Below are 19998 nucleotides of genomic sequence, written 5' to 3'. Positions count from 1 at the left end.
GAGGAAGTATCAATCATCTTTTATCGGAAATATAAAAAAGTAGCAAATTTTATCACCAATTTATTTCGTTGGATTTTTGTTTATACTAGCATTTCACACAGAAATTAACTGTATAGTACTCCCTCCGGTCCACAATAAGAGTCTTATTTTACTTTTACTATAAATGGTAAGTAGACATCACATTCTATCAACTTATTTTACTTATATTTTGTTATAAAACTAATATACACAAGTGAGACTTATATTCAACTAAATTATCAATTCACTTTTTTTATATTTCTTAAAACTTGTGTCATAACTAAATAGGACTCATATTCTGGAATGGATGGAGTTATTTGATGGGACTGCGTTTTAGTTTTATTGCTAGCATTGCACTCAAAAAAATTAATTTAATTATGTTACTATTTTACCATTGCATATTAACTATATAGTAATTATAGTAATATATTAACATCATAACTATGTAATAACAAGACAGATTTGAAAATACTAAATTTTATTACAGGGCTCAGGCTCTAATTTGGTCTTTAGTTCTGCATTAAGGAGTGGATTTGTATATAATGGGGCTCTATGTATTTATGTATATATATACTTTACGTGTACATTAATTTGAACGAATAGATTTCATAAAAATTCCATAGGTAGTTTCCATTCTTTAATACCATACTCCATTCATCCCAATGTAGTTGACTCATATTCTTTTTTAGGTTGTCCATAGTAATTGAGTCATTCTTTACCCGATAAAAAATGTATCATCTCTCATAATTTACTCTCTCTTTATTTCCCATACTTTATTTTATCTTTTACTTTACTCTCTTTAAACCTGACATATCAATTTCTTAACTCTTTTGCTCAAAAGAAATGCTCCAACTATCTCGTAAGGAAATACTTTTTCTAAAATATTTTAAAATTTAAATACTAGCTTATACACTTGGAGGTGGACCCCTTTATCATTCCACTTGTCAATTGGTTATAGGAGGAAAACACCAAATCATCTTACTATAGAATATTTTCTCTCCTCATTTCGTATAACTTCATACGAAAGAGAAGAAATTTACCAAAACTAAAAAAAAGACTGAAAAAATAATGGTGGCCTTCACACAAAATACCATTTGCTACCACTATTTGAATATATCTGTTGAAACAAGTCAAACGACACTGCTTCGAGTCTCAACTCTCTCGAGCATAATAATACTACTATCAATATACTACTTGGATATTAATGGATTTACACGACCAAATTAAAAATTCTCTATAGTTGAAAGAGTTGTAGATACTTGACTATTACACGTGCCTTAAATTTTAACATATAAAATAAAATAAAAAATATTTTCCACAAATATCGCAGATAGCCATAATAAACTGCATATTCCCTTCCCCGATTACGCTCTCACACGTAGACACAATCATAAATAAGAATGGCATTCGACAACACACATACACACAGCTGAGCTTCATATATTCACACACTATAAGTATCTTTTCATCAATTTTGTCACTATGTAGTCGCATATTTTTCTAGAATCAAGTTTGTTAATTATAACCAATGCGTCGCTCACAATACAATGAAATATTCGAACTTATCATATCAATTAGGATTTTTGCATAATTATATTATATCATGATTATTGTTAATAGTTAATACTACCAAAAAACAAAATACTAACAAACAATAATAATAAGTAAATATACTATGCGCGATTTTGCGATTTCCCAAAATCTTGAAAGATTTGATAGAATATGGTACAAAAATATAGCCCCAAAAACATTACTCACAAAAAGAATAAATTGATTTAATTTAGTTATTCACCACGTGTTACTATTTCCTAGTCGACTTGGTCTTGATTATTCGTATTCTCTTCCTCCTCGCTTCGGCAGATCTGGCCCGTTTATCAGCAGCATCATCCAACGGCCAATATATCACCACGCCGCCTGATTCTTCTTCAGCTGGAAGGTTCAGATCGAATCCACGTGGCTCCCCGCTTTTCACCGATCCACACTTGGCCATCGCCTCCTGTTTCATTGCTTTGAGACGGCGGTTGGTTTCCTTGAGCTCGTTGTAGTATTTCCTCACTTTTGCAATCTCCTATTTAGATAAGACGATAATCATGAGAGAGAGAGAGAGAAAGCGATTTTTACAGAAATTGGATTTGACAAACTTACCCCTGTGAGCAGCTTCTTCCGCTTTGTTTCTTCATCTATCAAATCCAAGTAATCCTCCCTCGCCTTTGACTGCAAATCCGGAGGTTAAAATTGTAAATTCACAATAATCAAGGAACAAATTGTGCAGAAATCCAACCAATTTGATAAAATTAACTAAATTAAGGCTTGCCTTGCTCTTGGATGTTTTCTTGGAGGAATGCTTGGGTTTGTCATCGGACTCACTGTGAGAGAAGATGAGCGGCGTGTCGGGGCTGCCGGTGGTGCGAGCCTCCTCGGCTTTGATTGGAGCTTTTCTGTCTTCAATTCTGTTTGATGAAGCGCTAATTGAGGGCGGCGACACAAGGCAAGATCTCTTCCTCCGGAGGCCCCACTTGCAATTAGGCAGCGATTCAGATAGCGGCAGCATCGTGGTCTTGAGATTGAGCAGGATATCGGCGACGGCGATTTCATCCTCTGTTGGAGAAGCCAGCAGAGAGCTGGTGGAAGTTGCGGCCTGCTCCATCTATCTGTAACTTGGAATTTCGAAATCGCTTTTCGTGGTGGGGAGAGTGGGAATGAGGGGATTTGAGAGAGAATTGTGTTGATTGGAAGAGATGGAAGAATGGAGGGGTGTTTAAGCATTTGATTTGGGGTTAGCATAAAAGGGGCAAGGAAAATCCTTGTGTTGTGCCACGTGTCGGCTGATTTTAGATGGGAAGCGTCTGCTAGGGTTTTAGCCAATTGTGGTGTGGTTTAGGGAAAAGCTCTGTTATTTATATTCAAAAGGCAGGTCTTTTTAGGACTGGCAAAATATTTTCATTCTAACTGAATCTGAATATTCAAATAAATAAATTCTACGGTATGAACAAAGTAAAAACTAGTGTAATAGTAGTACTTAATTATTATTGGATGAGTATTATATCTACTTACCACATTTCTTTCCGCACCCATTTTAAAAAAAATAAATTTATTAAAATGAGAAAAAAATATAGTAGTAAAATTATCTTTTATATTATTCTTTTTCTTACTTACTCTCTTTACTTTAATTATTTATTAGTATGTTTTTTTCAAAACGAGTGCGAAAAGAAATATGTTATCATTAATGGAATGAAAAATTGTTCAGCTTACCTCTCTCAAATCTACCAATTAGACCGTTTATTGCAAATTTCTAATTTGAAATACAAGTTCTGGTCTCTTGTTTAATTGCGCTCTATCTTGAATTGAATCAATATAGCAAAGGTTGAAATGTAGATTACGATCAAGAAATTGAAAGTAAGTTTATCTTTTTCTTAGCTATAGAAATAGCCCAAGATAAAATTAGTTGAAATTAATACTCCTATAATTCAATTTATGTTTAATCTTTATAAGCATATGTACCCGAGATTAATCCAACTCTTGATTCAAATTTTGGAGAAAAAAATTCTACCAATTAAATTGTGTTAGCTGGTCATAATTCAAAATCTCATGTAATTTTGAGATGCACACAAAATCTTAATGAGAGATAGTGTACTCGAAAAGTCGTTTTGCTACATACGTGTTGCTCACGCTTGAATCAATTAGAAATAAAAGCCAAAATCATTTTTCGGATCCATGTATTTTCACTCTTTATTTTATGTATCCTAATTGTTCTATAGTACTATCTTATATATTATTTCAACCAGTCATTGTTTAATGTAATTAATAGAAATATTAACTTGTCCGTTAGCTAAGAGACTATGGAAGAGTTAATTGCTTCATAAATTCCATTAAATAAGAAATGATTGAAAAAAAAGTAGAGGATGCATTTTAGCCAAAATGGAATAAAAATGAGGATTTTAAAGTTGTATAACTAAGATAATACTGAAATTTGTGTATTGATCACTTAATTGAAAACTTCATTTCTGGTCTTTAGATGGTAGAAGTGTATAAATTTATTTTCTGGATCGAAGAAGAATATAGTTTCGTAAATATAAATTTAAATCTTTCCTTACATGAAAATTGCAGATAAAAGTAGTTTTGAAGCTTTAATATTAAAGTAAATTCAGATATTAATCACCATAATAACTTATGAACCTGTTATACACTTGGCAACCATTCGTTGATTATTGAGCGGTTTCTCTTTGCTCTTTTATTTTTTCAAACTTACCAATTGAAGAATAAGTCTTTTGTAGTTTTCGGAAACAAACTCATTAACATAATTGTTAATTCTCAATCAATGCACATAATTAAACCATTTCGCTTATTGAGCTAGGCCTAAGAACCATTCCATTTATAATAAATTTCAATTAATCAAGGGCAATTTGCCAAAAAAATTATGTATGAAATTTGGTCAGCTTAAAAAAATATGTCCGATTATAACATAACTTTGACATATTTATCAATTGTTTCACAAGCTATGATTTGGGAGAAATTAGGTATAATTAGATAGACAAAAATATTATGCAGACAAAACATTAGTCTACTTTAGAGATAGTCACTCATGTCTTTAATTTAATAATTTAACAGATTATGTGTGTTACATTGATAAATTCTAAAACTCATCTTGATGAATTTTTTCGTCATGAGACACTTAATGAAGTGTCAAAGTTATGATATATTTGGTCATTTTTTAAAGTAGTGAAATTAGCCAGAATTTAACTAAACTTAATAAAAGTATCTTTTTTGCAATTTGTCCATTAATCTATAAAGTGTTTTTTTATTAGTTTTAGTAATTTGACTGCTAATACTACTAGTATATATATAGACCTACTAATAAAAATATGTTCCCCTGTTACCAATGGGAAATATTTCCATGTAAATATACTTCATATTTTAAATTTAATGTGTCGAAGATGCGAGCTAGAAATTAGATTGATTCATAATAGTACCCTTTTATAAAAATGTTAGGAAGAAATTTGTAGACTGTAATATGTCAAACTTGTTTTCGATGAAATAAAAAAAAATTCGTCCTCATTAACTTTCCTTAATTTTAATTTATGCATTATATTGTCTAATTAAAGAAACATAAAAACAGAATTACAAAAGAAACAGGAAGCTGAACCGCCATTATATCATGTCCAGCCTGTATGTATCCTTTTCGATTTCCTACAAAGCTCTTAATCAACAAGCATCCAAATAAAACTTACAAATCAAGGATAATTTTCAGGGCATTCTTTACAAACAAGTAGTTAAAAATCTGAAATGATAAATATATAAGCCGATACAAGAGATGCAGGAGCCGGTTTAAGCTGAATAACAGTATCGTGTAGCCCGATTGACCTCGTAGCAATCTTTAATCCAGCTTTTCCAATTCTCCCATTCTCTCAATGATTGCCTACAGTTAAGGTATAAGAAAATGAAATCAAGAAATTAGCAAGGAAGACTTTCATGGCATGAATAGATTAATGCAGATTTAGATACTACTGCAATTCATCCAATAAAATTTAACTAACATTCATTTGTTTATATGTTAAGTGGCAGCTATATCCACTGTTAGTTTATAGTTCAGATGAGATTAAGGGCGGTTATGTCATGCTCGCAAATAAAATTCCAAAATTGGAGTAACAATACATACACCTCTACTCAGTAATAAAAATATAGGAGGATTATACCTTCTTGCTTGTTTCTTGGAGTTCCCCAGCAAGTATGAACTCATCTAGTATGAGATATACCTGTACAACAGTATAACGCATATTCATTAAGTGTGCGGCCAATGAAATACTATGAATAAGTAAACATGATATTCTGAGTAATGCTCTGAAAAAATGAACTAAATTAATATACATCCATCCATGTTTTGAAGTGCGAAAATTCTCAGATCATACAATCACTCTCAATAATAACCTACAAATAGTATGTATCCGAAGACAGGTTTGCTAGTTAATTACACACACCCACACATGTTAACATTGTTCCACTAAATTTAGCATTTGGATACATATGCATTAAAAAGAAGAATAAAGAAAGGGGAGGAAAACAAACAGCACACACACACTGACACTAAAGCATTGACAGGCCAAATGTTCAATTATCATGATCATGATTGCGACAAAATTTCTTAGAAATCCAAATACCAAAAGAATTAGAAATCAATCTGTGTTGGAAGCTGGGGCACACAGAATTTTAGGCCCAAGACAGTTGGTAGCGTCCATGTGTGAAACTAAGCTTGGGAATAGGTCCAATGGAATATTTCCAGCTCAGGACGTAATAAGATGCAAAACAAATACTTCAAAATATTGCTAACAATCAAGAATAAATACAAAACAATATGTACCCTTGAACAAACAAAGCATACTAAAACACAATCCCAATTGAGAAAACATAAATGAAGATTAAACAGCTCAATTGTCGGTAATTAAGTAGTACGAAAGTTTCACTGCACATTCTCACTGAAATATCAGACTATCCAACTGCCACGGTGACCAAACAGTTGATCAGTAAAAGACATTGCCAAATTAGCAGCATACCTTGTGGAAATTAAATACGAGATCTAGCTCACACACATTGCTGAAAAAATGGTCCAGTATCTCCACAAATAAGTGAATGCTCTCCAAATAAGCCAATTCATTGTCTGTAATGTCTACACACAATGAGAAAAATAAACCAGCATATCGCCTGTAGATGACCTTGTGGGTTCGGAACTGCAATGAAAAATTTGGTCAGCAACACATCAACCTTCTTTAAACACAACCAAGCCCTCATGAATAAAATACCGAAAGGGGCGTTTACGTTTTGTGATAGATTACACTAACATACACAGGATTGAATATTTGAAAATCACACAAGCTCAAAAGTGTTCATTTCATCGAGAGTATAAGCAATGAAAAAAGAAATAAAAGACGGAATTTTTTGACACTCTATTCACCTTTCAATCCCCCAACACACACAATACAAGAAATAACTAGAATAACAACAACATAATTGAAATGGAAACTTGAGAATCACAAACACAGATTGATAGAGATTATCACCTCCACGAAATTGGTGAATTTGGGATCCCTATTGACAACCAAACGATGAACCTGCAACAGAAAAGCAAATAGGATTTTCAAGATTCACACATACAAATACAGGAAATTGAGAATTAAAATCAATTCAGAGAAGAAGTTGGAGAAATTTTACCTCGTACTCAACTTTATGCTTCTCTGATTCCTCGAGAGGAATGTAGTATTTGGCCAATCGGGTTTTCCCTTGCCTGTTCTGCAACAGTATGAACCGGATCTGCGAGAAATAATCGGCACAAGTTCGTGATCCCGGAAATCAAACAGAAATTTGAATAATTAAAGATAGAAACAAATCCGTGAGTAGAGAAGGTTTACCATTTTTCAAGAATTGACGTGAGCTCCGCAACGAAGTGTAGGGATTAATTGCTTTGCTTGGTTGATTTGGTCCGCGCTTCCCTATATTGACTATTGCTGGAAAATTGTCTACGAATTCATCCATTTTTTATTGTTTAGAGATTTAAATGAATTTTGTTTTAATTAATACTTCAATCATTATAACTATATTATGCAATTCCAATTTTAATAAAGAAAATGGTTTTATTTTTTTTTATATATTCTTCCATGTATTGAGATAAATGATTCCATTGTTACTAATTGATGATTTATACATCATGATAATTTGTTTTAGAAAATTCCACATGTTTCTTAATTTGGACGAAATTGACGTTGTGTCAATGGGAAAATATTTATGTGGACAACCCTACGTTGTCTGATAACCTAAAAAATGACATCGCGTTATTAATATTGTTTTTGCCGATGTCCATTTTCTTTTCTTTGCCTTTTTTTTTTACTTCATCTTATATGCTTCTATATCTCTCACTTCCGTTTCTTCTATGTCAACATATTGACATAGAAGGAAGGGCAAAGAGTGAGGTAGTTGATGGTGACAATTCACAAACCACAACTCCTTTGTGTAGAGAGGGCATAGAGTGTAATTTGCAACAACTTGCAAAGAGCACATCTGTGTTTGCATATAACAGTGTAAAATTATCTTGATGAAAGTAGAAAGTAAAATAAATGAGAAAATACAAATTATCTTGATGAAACATTGGATGGGATGAATGAGAAAATTTGATTTCTTGTTATGTTGAAACCTTATCGGACTTGCGAGAATTTGACCATAATTTAAATGGCTACACATATACGACATGTAATTAAAATTTGTCACCAAAAAACTTTGAATAGGATGGTTGCGAATTTTTCCATCCAAAATTTGATCAAATTAAGTGATTTATTTGACAATTGTGTTGTACTGAAAATAACAGTATTGTATACTTCAGTGGCAGGAATATCTTTGATTTTATTACCTTGGTTCCAAACTTCCAATGCAATCTGCAATGGCTTCATTCATTCTTGTGTGAATTGGAGGAGAAATAATAGGAGGTGCTGCATGAAGTTTTCGGGGTCTCATCGAACGACCACCGCCCCGGAACCACCTCTTGAAGGGGCAGGGAAGATAGTGAACCCCTTCATAATCTTGCCCCAACGACATTTTCATGTTAGCTAAATTGTGATCAAGATTTTAGAATTTTGAGTACTATTTATGGAAGCTTATAAAGGAGTGGGGAAGTAGTATTGATTTTGTGATGATTTATTTTTGTTAAAAAGAGTTTAGTTGTTGCATAGTATATGTGGAAGATAGGACAGGTTGATGCTTATTTACAAGAAAGGCACTTATCCAACCATCTGAACACATCATTCTATAGCTGCTTTTGCTTAAATAAGTGTATAGGTTTTAGTATTCAAATGTGTGTTGGATTATCAATACTTTTAATCAATTTTTAAAATATTAGTATGATCTTGATGATAATTTATTGAAATAGAGTAATAAAACGAAAAAAAACACAATGCTAATGTGGATTATCAGACTTATTCAGCGGCGGATGCACACAAGAACAAGGAGTATCTTTTATAGCAAATTGAATCTTTACAACCACAGGAAAGTCTAGTTTCATCTCTGGAAAGAAGAATTTTCCTTAAATGTTGTGTGTCATCGTATATAATAATGACGACGGTCCAGCGACAACAATAAGAAGCACAGATAATGGTAATGGAGTAAGAACACGGCTGAAGAAATCACAAAACAATCAAGTCCAAGTGCCAGGCACTGCTGGTCGTATACCTCGTTGGAGTGTAGTCGTGGGCCTGGTCTAGAATCATCCGAACAATAAATATCTTGTAAAACCAAATTTTGTCCGAGGACATATTCCCCAGGGTTGCAAGATCCCCTACTGACTCATTGGTAGATATCAACTCATGATGAAGTTTTCTCAAGGATAATGCACCAGTTTGATTTGTCATAAAATCTGTCCACGATGACAGCACCTTCGACATTGCTGGCCAACCTGCAAACAGATATTCAAGACAGTATCAAGGCACCGCAAGTAGCAAGATATTGACTAGCGTGGGGTCAAAATAGTTATGTGAAGCTCTCAAGATAAAGTTACTAAACTGAGACAAACACCGTACCCTAAGTTCTGTAATCGGTACTTCAGGCCTCAGCACTCAACTAACCAATGAAATGATACTACAGTATACTATAAGAATGCAATGACGATTATAATATACACCAATTAGCAAGTTAAGTTCGGTCGTTGTCATTGCAAAACATGAGTCCCTCATCAATGGAAAGCGGCCTTTAAAAATAGTTTGAACTCGAGGGTTCAGTCCACATTTTTCATTACCAACACTATCACTAATCAAGGTTTTCAAAGACATCTATAGCAGAGATTTAGCTAAAATTATCTTAATTATGATTAGAAACAGTAATAGTATAAACTAGTATCATGTTCATGTATTATTAAAAGAATGCCTCACCTTTCAAGTTCACCTTCACTGAAAACATGATAATATCTGTCGTACACAACTGCACCCTTCTTATCATCTTTCCGTGCAAAACCATTAGATACAGCATTTGAAGAAGCTCCACTTACTTCGGCTCGATGATAAGGTAAGTGCCATGGCACAAAATATTCTTGCTGACATAGACTACTCTTTCTAAATGTAGAATCTGACGAAAGAGGTCCATCACCGGAGTTTGGATGCTTGATTTCATCAGATCTTTCATCCTCAGACTCTTTAGGTAAGCATATCGACTGCTCACCAGACACACTTTCCTCAGTTTCTGAGATGCTCTCTAGACGAATTGAAGGTGAAGGGCTGCGTGTTAGATCACTACAGCTCGGGTACTTGATATCAGTGGATCTTTCATCTTCGGACTCTTTAAGTAAATACATAGACTGCTCTGCAGAAACACTTTCCTCAGATTCTGAGATGCTTTCTAGCGAAACTGCAGATGAAGGGCTACGCGTTCGAGGGCTACCAGGTCCGATCCATTCTTCTATGTATTTTGGACTAAGGGGAGTCCATTTCTTAATCAATGAGTTATCTTCCTGTTCACTAGCCCAAACTGTGATTAAAATCAGACCACCTTTCTTGACAATTCGAATCAATTCTTCGACAGCTTTCTTTCTCCTACTTTCTGAGCTCAAGTGATGCAAAACTGCAATAGAGATTGCAGCATCACCATAACCAGTACGGTAAGGAAGATTCACTGCATCAGCAACCAAAACTTCATTCCCTTTATCCGAACATATATTGATAAGCGGTGCACTGATATCACAACCGATGAAATAACAATTCGGATTCAACCCCAAATACTTCCCATTGCCACACCCTGCATCTAAAATGAGAGATCCCGAGGGCAGAGCGTTCAAGAACCCTTGGACCTTGGGCCATTTTGCAAACCGGGTAGAACTAAAGTGGGGAGCAATTGCATCATAAACACGATGAACATACTTCTTCTCTATTTCGGGTGTAACTTGGACTTTGGAGGACGAACTTTTCTTGTTGTTCCCGGCAACTATAGGGGGTAAAACAGGAAATCCTTCCGAACCCAATGGATCATCTACGTTTTCTCCTTTCATGGTGCATAAACTTTTTAAGGAAGCCTCGACCTTTACAATGCTAAATCTCCTTCTAACAGCAAAGATCATCAGAAAATGGCATCACAAACAGGAACGAGTCTGCAAATTATAAGTACTCAATAAATAAATAATCCTGCAAAAAGTAAAATGCAGCAATTCTTCTGCCTATACATATACTTCTATGATGGTACAATTTACTGATGGAAATCACCAGAAAGACATCAATTTACAATGGACTATTGAAATTAGTATATTTCAGAGAATAACAAAGCCATTGGAGGAAATTGCAGTCAATGCGCATGAATGTTTTAAAAAGAGAGATTTTTTTACACAATAGAACCCCTCTTGTTTTGAGGGGCTTATAATGGCCCGCCCCCATCCAGATTGGAAGATATTCGTTGTATTGAAAGACTCGATTTTTGTTGTATTTTGAGAAGAGAGAAGAAGAATGAATAAAAGCACATGTAAGACGAAGTGCATCGGTGAAGAAGAATGAAGAACAAATGCAGATTCGAAGGAGAAGCATTTACAGAAGAAGACAGCGGCGCGTGTAGTAGGTTTCAGTTGATTAGGCTTTTATGGGATATGATAAAGTTGGAAATCCAATTAGATTAGTAGAAAACGAATTTAAACACTCCAATTTCAGCTCCATGGTATCAACACCAAACTCCTAGCTATATAGATACGAGAACTCCGTCTATATAAGCACACGAATTTAGAAACTAATCTTGATCACGAAGCAGATGAACAGTAAGTTTTATAATATTACTCCATCAAAATTCAATCTTGAAGCAATCGGGATCCAAACAAATAGATAAGCCAGCATACAACAGTCGGAATCCGGTTGAAAGTGTAATAAAAACAACTGAAAAGCAATAAAAGGACTTACGAATTCAGTATGCAGAGCAACAGTAGATTGAAGACGAAGAAGAAGGCGACGTTAGGTAAGATGGGATGGGAGGTTGAAAGCAATGAAAACCAGGGTCCAACCAAAACCTAACCTTCTTAATTCACCCAAAACTTTTAAATTTTAATATAATAAATGGGCTTTGCAACCTCCCAATTTAGATTGGCCATAATCCTCATCTCGCTTATTAAATAAGCAGTCTTTCTTCACTCTGAATTTAGATTACCATCAAATAATCTTTCATTTGCATCAAAGACATAATTAAAAATTCATGAGTGAAGGTAAAATATATAAACGTATCTTCAATAAAATTTAACTTATCAGTTGAAAATATATTTTTTTCATAGAGTGCTAAGTGAACAGTATATGAGGAGAATGCACCTACCAAAACTATTCGTTTGTTATTTTAAATAATAAGTCTGGACATCTATATCAATAAAAGTAGTGAGCCCAACTTCAACAAGTGGATAATCTTTTTCTCTTTTAAGGGGCGGAATGAATCATTTCTAATACAACATTATCGTGAACTCAAATTAGTGATATCGACAAAGGCAAAACAGGTCCTTAAGTCCTTATACTATGGGTTCCCCTACCCAGACTGAAACGGAAACAAGAATTAGTCGAGAGAGTATATATATGGAGGTTTTTGTCTCTGGGTCCAAAATTAATCTCATACTTATTACATAAACAGATATGAATTATCTTTTATTTACGTTTGCATCCTTGCAGTTTTCACATACTCGACTTCAAATTACGTACCCACATAACAATTTATATATACGGAGGGGGTTGAAATAGAAATAAATATAATATTTAATCATTTTAGTATTTAGATAATTAAGATTACGATAAATTCATCATTTTGTTATATGGATACGTAATCGTGAGCTTGAATTTATTGAGTGACAAAAATCTCACTCTTTTGAATTCGTAAATGTTGAATATCAAGGGATATTCTTAATAAGCAATTATGTGCTATACAATTTAGGGGCATGTGATGATTTTTATAAGAATAAATTTTATTGTATTGCATTAGTATTTCTTAATGGTTCTAATTTTATGGGTTTGCAAAATTGTTGTCTTCATTTTTGCATACGCTTTTATGTATTTATCTTCCATTACTTTGATACTCATGGATTAAAATTGTTCACATATTTTAATACTCCTACTTTGCTATTTTTTCTTTATTATGCTCTGTTATTTCGTTTTCATTGAAAACAATATTTATACGAAATATGGTTCATACATGGTCAAAATAACCACTACGAAATGCACTTCATACAATACCAAAATGCAAATATTAATTACCGCTTCAAAATGCAATTCATACAAAATCATAATGCAATAAAGTTATATTTAGAGGGTCAATTTGGTTTAAAAGATTAGTCATGATTGAATATGCATTAGCAATGGCACGTTAGGCCTGGGAGGGCCATGACTTATCATAAACTTTTTGAAATATTACAAATTTTTAAAACATTTTATAAACTCTAAAAACTTGTAATTAAGTTCTCTAAAATAAATTGAGCAATTGATGTCAATCCATCCGATACCTTTTTAATTGGTCTGACATACAACAAACTATACCATGTCCAAAATTTTCAAAGGACCTTGTAAACATATTCCCTCATACCCATTTCCATAAATTAATCTCTTTTTCTTTTTGAGCTAAAGGCAGCAATAAAAGTATGTCGAGCAAAAAGAATAGACAACTTGATTTGTTTATTGTGTTTAATTAAGGTTCCCCCTTTAAAATCAAGGTCAGAATCTTTTGAGTGGAAAAAGGAGCATCTCACGTGGATAAAGATAAACTCTTTTTTATCTCACCTACCTTCGTCTCGAAAAAGTATAAACATTTGATTTAAAAAGAAATTTTAACGTATAATTGATAAAGTAAGAGAGATAGATAAAATCATAAAGATAGTGTTAGTAGAAAGTAATTTCACATCAATAATAGTGTAGTGTAATTGTTAACGTTGTAAATAAAATTAAAAGATTCATACTCCCTCCGTCCACGAAAAATAGGACACATTGTGAATGATACAGGTTTTAATGTGTAATTGGTAAAGTAAGAGAGAAAGGAAAAAAGTAAGAGAGAAGTAATGATAGTGGAATGTTGGGTTCATATTATTAGTGAGATAGAAGGGAAAAAAGTAAGAGAAAAGTAGTGATAGTGAAATGTGAGGTTCATATTACTAGTAAGAAAGAATGAGAAAAAAGTAAGAGAGATGTTGAAAACTTCCCTTTCTTAAATGTGCTCTATTTTTCGTGGACAACCAAAAATGATAAATGTGCTCTATTTTTACGTGGACGGAGGGAGTACTTTTTAGGGGCTAATAAGTAAAGAGTCCATATTTTTCAAGGAGGAAGGGAATATTAATTATTTAATTATATTTAAAAAGTAGTTACACTAATTGAACAATGTATCATGAAATAAAACATCAAATCAATTGTTAAAATTGTCGAAGAAAATGAATAAAGGAAAGAATAATAGGAAAAGTAATTTAGTTGGCAAGACGTTTCTTTTTCGCCAAATAGATTGAGGGTTTGAATCGCTACATGAATAACTATACTACTTCCATCCAAAAAAATATACAGAGTACTAATTTTCAAGCTATTTTTTTCTTTACAAAGAGTGTTCAATAATGGTTTATTCTTAGCATTGTTTATCGAAGCCAATATTTCTTAATGAATATAGAAACATAGTCCACACTCACTCATCATCCTCAATTTATCAATGCATGTATACAATATATTGTTACCACTACTATACTGCAATACAAATAATAAAATAAAATTTCGAGCTAAAAGAAGCCACCAGAAGACTTATCATCATATACTAATCACGAAAATGTATGTTAGTAATGCAACTATAGCAAGAAGAAAATGAAGAAATTTGTGTTACCTAGTGACTATTGTGCATTTATCACCCGCCTAAGATCATGCAGACTACAATTGCTCAGCGTTTTGATACAGCAGCAGCACGTGTTTTCCTAAATCTCGTTTTCGGCGATCGTAAGGCTTCTTCTGATACAACAGTCTCTTGTATTGTAGGAGGCGTAGTCTCACTCACAGAATCGATCTGCATTGCCTCTTCTTTAGAGGAACTCGATGCCACAATGGCTTGACTCAGTGTTGCTTTTGGTCCTTTGGAGACTGCTGGAGCAGTAGCTGCTTTTGGTCCTTTGGAGACTGCTGGAGCCGGAGCTGCTTTTGGTCCTTTCGAGACTACTGGAGCAGGAGCTGCTTTTGGTTCGCCCGGAGATTCTGCAGCATCTATTGCATCCTCTTCTTGCTCGCTTGAAGATGTAGAGGAAGCCGGAGAAGAGAGCTGTTCATTTTGGGGTTGTGTTGTGACATCTGCTACACGAGCCGATGGTGTAGTGGGTTTCAAGACTTTGGATTCCTGCTGTGAAGGCTACAACATGAAATAATAAACTTTTATCTTCTATAAAATGATATCCGAAGAGAGGAGAAATAAATACTTTAGGCTCATTGTGTCATTGACGGTTGTACACTCAACACTGACAGTGTTGATCAAACACCAGCATAGGCAATCAGATGTTTGCCATATAACAACATTGGTTTCAGACTCACTGTACTAATGTCTAAAAGCAAAACGTGCTAATCGTGTAAACTGGGGCCAAAATGCATAAAAGGTTTTTTTATAAGAGTTAACATAGACTGATGATGTGCACGTTTTTGCATAACAAGAAAAAGGAAATGGCATCAGTAAGAGATGGAAGAGTGCCCTGGTTGACACAACTAAGAGTTTTTATACTGAAGAGGTGCATCATCAAACTAGAAAACAAATTCATAGTATCAGTGTAACTAATCTGAGAACTACTACAAACAGTACGCTTCAACACATCATACTCATAGTTTTCATCCCAATGCTGCAAAGATATTGTACCTGAGCCGATCGTTTGGGGGTTGATTGTGCAGCAACAAACTGCAAAATATCAAAAACTCTGGTCTGGACATAACTTGCCGACTTTTGCCAGTACATAAATGCCAAGTCCCCTGCTCTTGTCTTCATTTCTAACAAACTACGATCAATTTCTGTCTCATGTTTTGCAACATAAGGCCGAAAGAACGAATCATAAACATATGTTGTTCCCTGGATAGACATGGAAAGGGAAATGGCCAATGAGAAAAAAACAAAATAATATCAACTCGAGTTGGAGAGGAATGAGTAGAAGGTACTGCATACCTTAGTTTTAGGATACCACAGATATATAAAGAAGGCTAACTTAGCTTCACCATACATGGGAACCCTGCAAGATGCAAACCAAGATTATTAACAAAAATATCCCCCTCGCCAGAAAATGAGAGAATAACAAGTCAGTGTCTAAAGCACAAAAGTTCTACCAGCCAATAAATGTATCACCAATTCTTTCAAATACTGTCAAGCCCGCCACTAAGACCCTGCAACATTGAAAATGGGTTACATGAAATAACTAGAACAAAAGCACTCGAACGGTAAATCAAGAGTGAGGTGTACCAGTATTGGCACCAAAAGCGAAGTTGCTCGATGTCAGGCTTATTCAGCTCCATAGATTTATAGCATTCATATGCAGGGTATGCATAGCCAAGAACCATCCTATCATGAAGGTAAAATGAAAATTAAGATACTCCTTCAGCAGAAATGAAAGGAAATACAACTTTTCATAAACTAGAAACTGGATATGGTACATACACAAGTCCTCTAGTGAAAAGAGATCCAATCATTTTTCCACTCTGAAAAAAAGGAAAAGATGTTAGGTTAAGGACAGCAAACTAACTCAAAATTTAAGTCGATGTAATCATCATTGAATTTGGAGTGTGCAGTTTATTTCACACTGTTTTTACACTTTCAAGCACTACTTTGTGATGCCAAATTAAAGAACTTAAGTCGAACTCACTTAGGTTCATTGTGTTCATTCGTAAGTAAATTGCAGAGAGAAAAACCTCACTTGCAATAATATAGATGAAACACAAAGAAAATGAACATAAAAAACGTAAATGCTATAAAAGTCATGCATCAATTTCTTTCACATTATCAGAATTGAAGTACAAAAGCAAATAAAATCAAATTCATGTGTTTTCTCTCATCCACTTCGGCAATAAACAACAAGATCTCAGAAGCATTACAATAAAAAATATTCAAGGATTCTATTCCTGCGCTAACTTGTTTGTCTGTCTTCTCCTCATCTCCAAATCATTCAACACTGAGATATAACTGAAATCCAAAAACTGTAATTTGCCATTGTTTCTTATTTTCTTAATCAAATTCAGTGACGTGATACACTAGTAGTACATTGTATTAAATTTTACCAAATTCACGATTACCACTTCGCCATTGAAGATCTCAAAGTAGAAACACACACGCGAGAGCGCACATACACACACTCAATGAAGCAAAATTACACTTATTCCGATAAATACAAAAAGCAGTACAAAACTAATATCAAACACCTAATGCTGCATCTTAACATATATACCACCAGTATCACTCTCACGGAACAGCAATCAAATTCGCCGACAAAAAAATTACAATCACAAACACGATATGAAAAATGCCTTAGCAAATTTCAATTGTAACACTAGAAAAAAAAAGGAAGAGAATACAAATATAAAAAGGAAAAGAGTGACGAGAAATGTGATTGAAATCGGAATTGTGCGCATTCCACTACCTGAATGCGGCAAATACTCCAAAGGAAAAAGAGATAGGAAAACCGTTGAAGGCGGCAGATAGAGATAACTGCTGATATTTGAAGCAATTTCAAAGATTTGCTCTACCGCAGACGACGGCGAACCGTTGCCAGAAATTTTTGGACGTCGTTTCAAAATTTTGCAATTAACTAGACTTTAACTAGACTTCACTTCTATTTCTGTGTTCTAGTTGAAGAGAGGGGGAGCATTAATGTGCGGCAAGGAGCACGATCTTAGCATGGGCTCAGCATTTGTGACCGTTGATATTAAGATGGTGATTAGTTGACATCAATTTAATAAATTTATGCTTTTTAATTTTCTGTAAATTACTCAAAAAAATTAGTTCATGTTGTTTAAGTAAAACCCAAATTTTGGTATCAATCTTTCTTATTGTAATGTTTGGATATTTATTTGTAATAGTATTTCAATTTTATAACGTTAGAAAAAATAGAGTATTTTATTACTATAGTAAAGATGAAAAAGTAGTCACGTTACTTCACAACATATAAAATCTTCAATATAAGAAAAAGTAAATGCCAAAATTAGTCTTAAATATATGCTTATTTTATGATTTTGGTCTTAAATTTTATCTTTTAAATTTTTTGGTCTTGTACATTTCAAATCGGATTACAATTAGTCATCCGTTTACAATTCCGTTAATATTTAATAGTCAACTATTTTAATCACAATTTTAACCAAACTTAAGCAATTTTTAATAGGATTACCAACTCCTAATCATAACCTTAATTATTTTAAGGATATATCATTTAAAATACTAAAATAAAAGTATTAAAAAAGAAAATAAAGAGTAAGAAATAAGTTTACAACAAACAGACAATTTTTTAACAAAAACGAAAGGTCACGCTCTCTCACTTCGACGGCGCCGTTGTTCTCTTGAGCGGCGAGCGGCGCGACGAGAGCTAAGCTAGTTTATCGGCAGAAGGAAGAAACTCTAGATGGAGAAGGATAACGAGAAGGGGGAGGGGAAGGGGAAGAGCACCTGCCTCTCAAAATCGAATCCGACTGAGAATCGACCTCAAGCACCGTCTCCTACTAAGAATCAACCGCAACCACCATCTCCGACTCAAATTCCACCACCTGCCTCTCAAAATCTACCGCGACCACCACCTCCGACTGAAATTCCACCGCTTCCAAGGCGTAATGTATGGGCCCCGACCGCTTATCGTTGTGCCTCCTCCTGTGCATTTGCAGGTTCTGATCCCTCTGGAACCCTTGGTTGCAGATCTCGCAAACGTACCGATCCGACTCCAGCAGCGTCTTCGGCGACAACGACACCACCTCCACATCCGGATCTGCTAGTTTCAATTAATTTTTGGAAATAATTACATATATGTATAAATTAAATTAAAACTAAATAAATACCTGGGGTTCCGGTGGGGTGGCGCTTGCGTTTGGTGGCGGCGGCGGTGTGGCAGTAGGAGAAAGGGGGCTCCGGTGCGGCGGAGGGATCAATGTTGGTGAGCATTACCAGGATTAATTAAGGAGATTATTGATTAATTAAATTGGGCCGTATATTTCATTTTTTTACATTATTTGTTTTATATTTTAAATGAAAATTTATTAAAATAATTAAGGATATAATTAGGGTGTAAGTAATCATAATTAATCGCTTTAATTGGTCAAAATTGTGATTAAAATCACTGACTATTAAATATTAATGGAATTGTTAACGGAGGACCAATTGTGATCCGATTTAAAATGTACATGATCAAAAAATTCAAAAGATAAAGTCTATGATCAAAATCGTAAAATAGGCATATATTCAGGATCAATTTTAGTGAATACTCTATAACAAAAGTACCATTTGATATGAGACTAATATAAACTCACAGTATATTTAAATCATGTAACAAAAAAGTAGCTTTAACTTTATGTTCATTTAAAAAGAAAAGTGACTAGTATTATTTTTTTTTGGGCAGTAGAAAATGGGGTTATAAAATCATAACGGTCTCAAAATTATTAAGTTATGTATAGATTTGGACGGCTAGGTATTTGGAGTTTTCATTATATTCCATGTTTAGACTTTTGTATATTCTACTATGTAAATATTTATTATCATCAATATGAAACAATTTAGAGCATTTAATATATGACGTTCGTTCGTATGCTATCTATGTATGCTATAATAATTCTTTTTAGTGACAATACCAATAAGGTATATCAATAGCTTTCGAGATCATATTTTGGTATCAATATATTTTTATATTTTTTTGCTTTTTATTGCATTCTAACTTTATCTTAGAATTACAAACATAACTGTCTTCTTTAAAGAAACATTTCGTTTTTTTAGTGGGGCAAGGTTCGTTGGATATTCTTCAATTTAAAGTTAGTGTGTAATATGATTATA

The 19998-nt window shown here is 33.8% G+C and overlaps 4 protein-coding genes across 4 annotated transcripts; all 4 read right to left on the bottom strand.

Moving 5' to 3' along the window:
* Window positions 1-1673: 1673 nt before the first annotated feature.
* Window positions 1674-2867, bottom strand: LOC121755953. Its single transcript, XM_042151403.1, has 3 exons — window positions 2333-2867; window positions 2164-2232; window positions 1674-2086 (listed from the first exon to the last, which is right to left on the bottom strand). The coding sequence occupies exons 1-3, from the start codon at window positions 2663-2665 to the stop codon at window positions 1820-1822; spliced, it is 669 nt and encodes a 222-aa protein (XP_042007337.1). The 5' UTR covers window positions 2666-2867; the 3' UTR covers window positions 1674-1819.
* Window positions 2868-5136: 2269 nt separating this feature from the next.
* On the bottom strand, window positions 5137-7528 carry LOC121755956 (AP-2 complex subunit sigma). Its single transcript, XM_042151406.1, has 6 exons — window positions 7419-7528; window positions 7222-7320; window positions 7071-7121; window positions 6567-6740; window positions 5712-5771; window positions 5137-5434 (listed from the first exon to the last, which is right to left on the bottom strand). Exons 1-6 carry the CDS (start codon window positions 7419-7421, stop codon window positions 5393-5395), a joined length of 429 nt encoding a protein of 142 aa, XP_042007340.1. The 5' UTR covers window positions 7422-7528; the 3' UTR covers window positions 5137-5392.
* A 1459-nt stretch (window positions 7529-8987) lies between these two features.
* Window positions 8988-12076, bottom strand: LOC121755947 (tRNA (carboxymethyluridine(34)-5-O)-methyltransferase-like). Its single transcript, XM_042151395.1, has 3 exons — window positions 11919-12076; window positions 9921-11128; window positions 8988-9448 (listed from the first exon to the last, which is right to left on the bottom strand). Exons 2-3 carry the CDS (start codon window positions 11096-11098, stop codon window positions 9358-9360), a joined length of 1269 nt encoding a protein of 422 aa, XP_042007329.1. The 5' UTR covers window positions 11099-11128; window positions 11919-12076; the 3' UTR covers window positions 8988-9357.
* A 2545-nt stretch (window positions 12077-14621) lies between these two features.
* On the bottom strand, window positions 14622-17801 carry LOC121755950 (putative HVA22-like protein g). Its single transcript, XM_042151400.1, has 7 exons — window positions 17612-17801; window positions 16636-16676; window positions 16441-16539; window positions 16308-16364; window positions 16150-16213; window positions 15850-16056; window positions 14622-15354 (listed from the first exon to the last, which is right to left on the bottom strand). Exons 2-7 carry the CDS (start codon window positions 16665-16667, stop codon window positions 14896-14898), a joined length of 918 nt encoding a protein of 305 aa, XP_042007334.1. The 5' UTR covers window positions 16668-16676; window positions 17612-17801; the 3' UTR covers window positions 14622-14895.
* Between the last annotated feature and the right edge of the window lie 2197 nt (window positions 17802-19998).

This window comes from Salvia splendens, chromosome 11, assembly GCF_004379255.2.
Source record: "Salvia splendens isolate huo1 chromosome 11, SspV2, whole genome shotgun sequence".
NCBI classification, from domain to species: domain Eukaryota; kingdom Viridiplantae; phylum Streptophyta; class Magnoliopsida; order Lamiales; family Lamiaceae; genus Salvia; species Salvia splendens.
Note: the sequence above shows the minus strand (reverse complement) of the source record. Positions and strands in the feature narration are given on the sequence as shown.

What these genes read in the sequence shown, in the direction of transcription:
- LOC121755953 (XM_042151403.1), bottom strand. Translation starts at nt 2,665, where the DNA reads ATGGAGCAGGCCGCAACTTCCACCAGCTCTCTGCTGGCTTCTCCAACA. An exon ending in AGAAAACATCCAAGAGCAAG is followed by an intron (nt 2,233 to 2,332) that starts GCAAGCCTTAAT and finishes CCGGATTTGCAG; the next exon opens with TCAAAGGCGAGGGAGGATTA. An exon ending in GGAAGAAGCTGCTCACAGGG is followed by an intron (nt 2,087 to 2,163) that starts GTAAGTTTGTCA and finishes TTATCTAAATAG; the next exon opens with GAGATTGCAAAAGTGAGGAA.
- LOC121755956 (XM_042151406.1), bottom strand. An exon ending in AGCATAAAGTTGAGTACGAG is followed by an intron (nt 7,122 to 7,221) that starts GTAAAATTTCTC and finishes TTTCTGTTGCAG; the next exon opens with GTTCATCGTTTGGTTGTCAA. An exon ending in TCGTATTTAATTTCCACAAG is followed by an intron (nt 5,772 to 6,566) that starts GTATGCTGCTAA and finishes ACTGTTGTACAG; the next exon opens with GTATATCTCATACTAGATGA.
- LOC121755947 (XM_042151395.1), bottom strand. Translation starts at nt 11,098, where the DNA reads ATGATCTTTGCTGTTAGAAGGAGATTTAGCATTGTAAAGGTCGAGGCT. An exon ending in AGTGAAGGTGAACTTGAAAG is followed by an intron (nt 9,449 to 9,920) that starts GTGAGGCATTCT and finishes ATCTGTTTGCAG; the next exon opens with GTTGGCCAGCAATGTCGAAG.
- LOC121755950 (XM_042151400.1), bottom strand. Translation starts at nt 16,667, where the DNA reads ATGATTGGATCTCTTTTCACTAGAGGACTTGT. An exon ending in CTTTTCACTAGAGGACTTGT is followed by an intron (nt 16,540 to 16,635) that starts GTATGTACCATA and finishes CCTTCATGATAG; the next exon opens with GATGGTTCTTGGCTATGCAT. An exon ending in CCCCCAAACGATCGGCTCAG is followed by an intron (nt 15,355 to 15,849) that starts GTACAATATCTT and finishes TTCATGTTGTAG; the next exon opens with CCTTCACAGCAGGAATCCAA.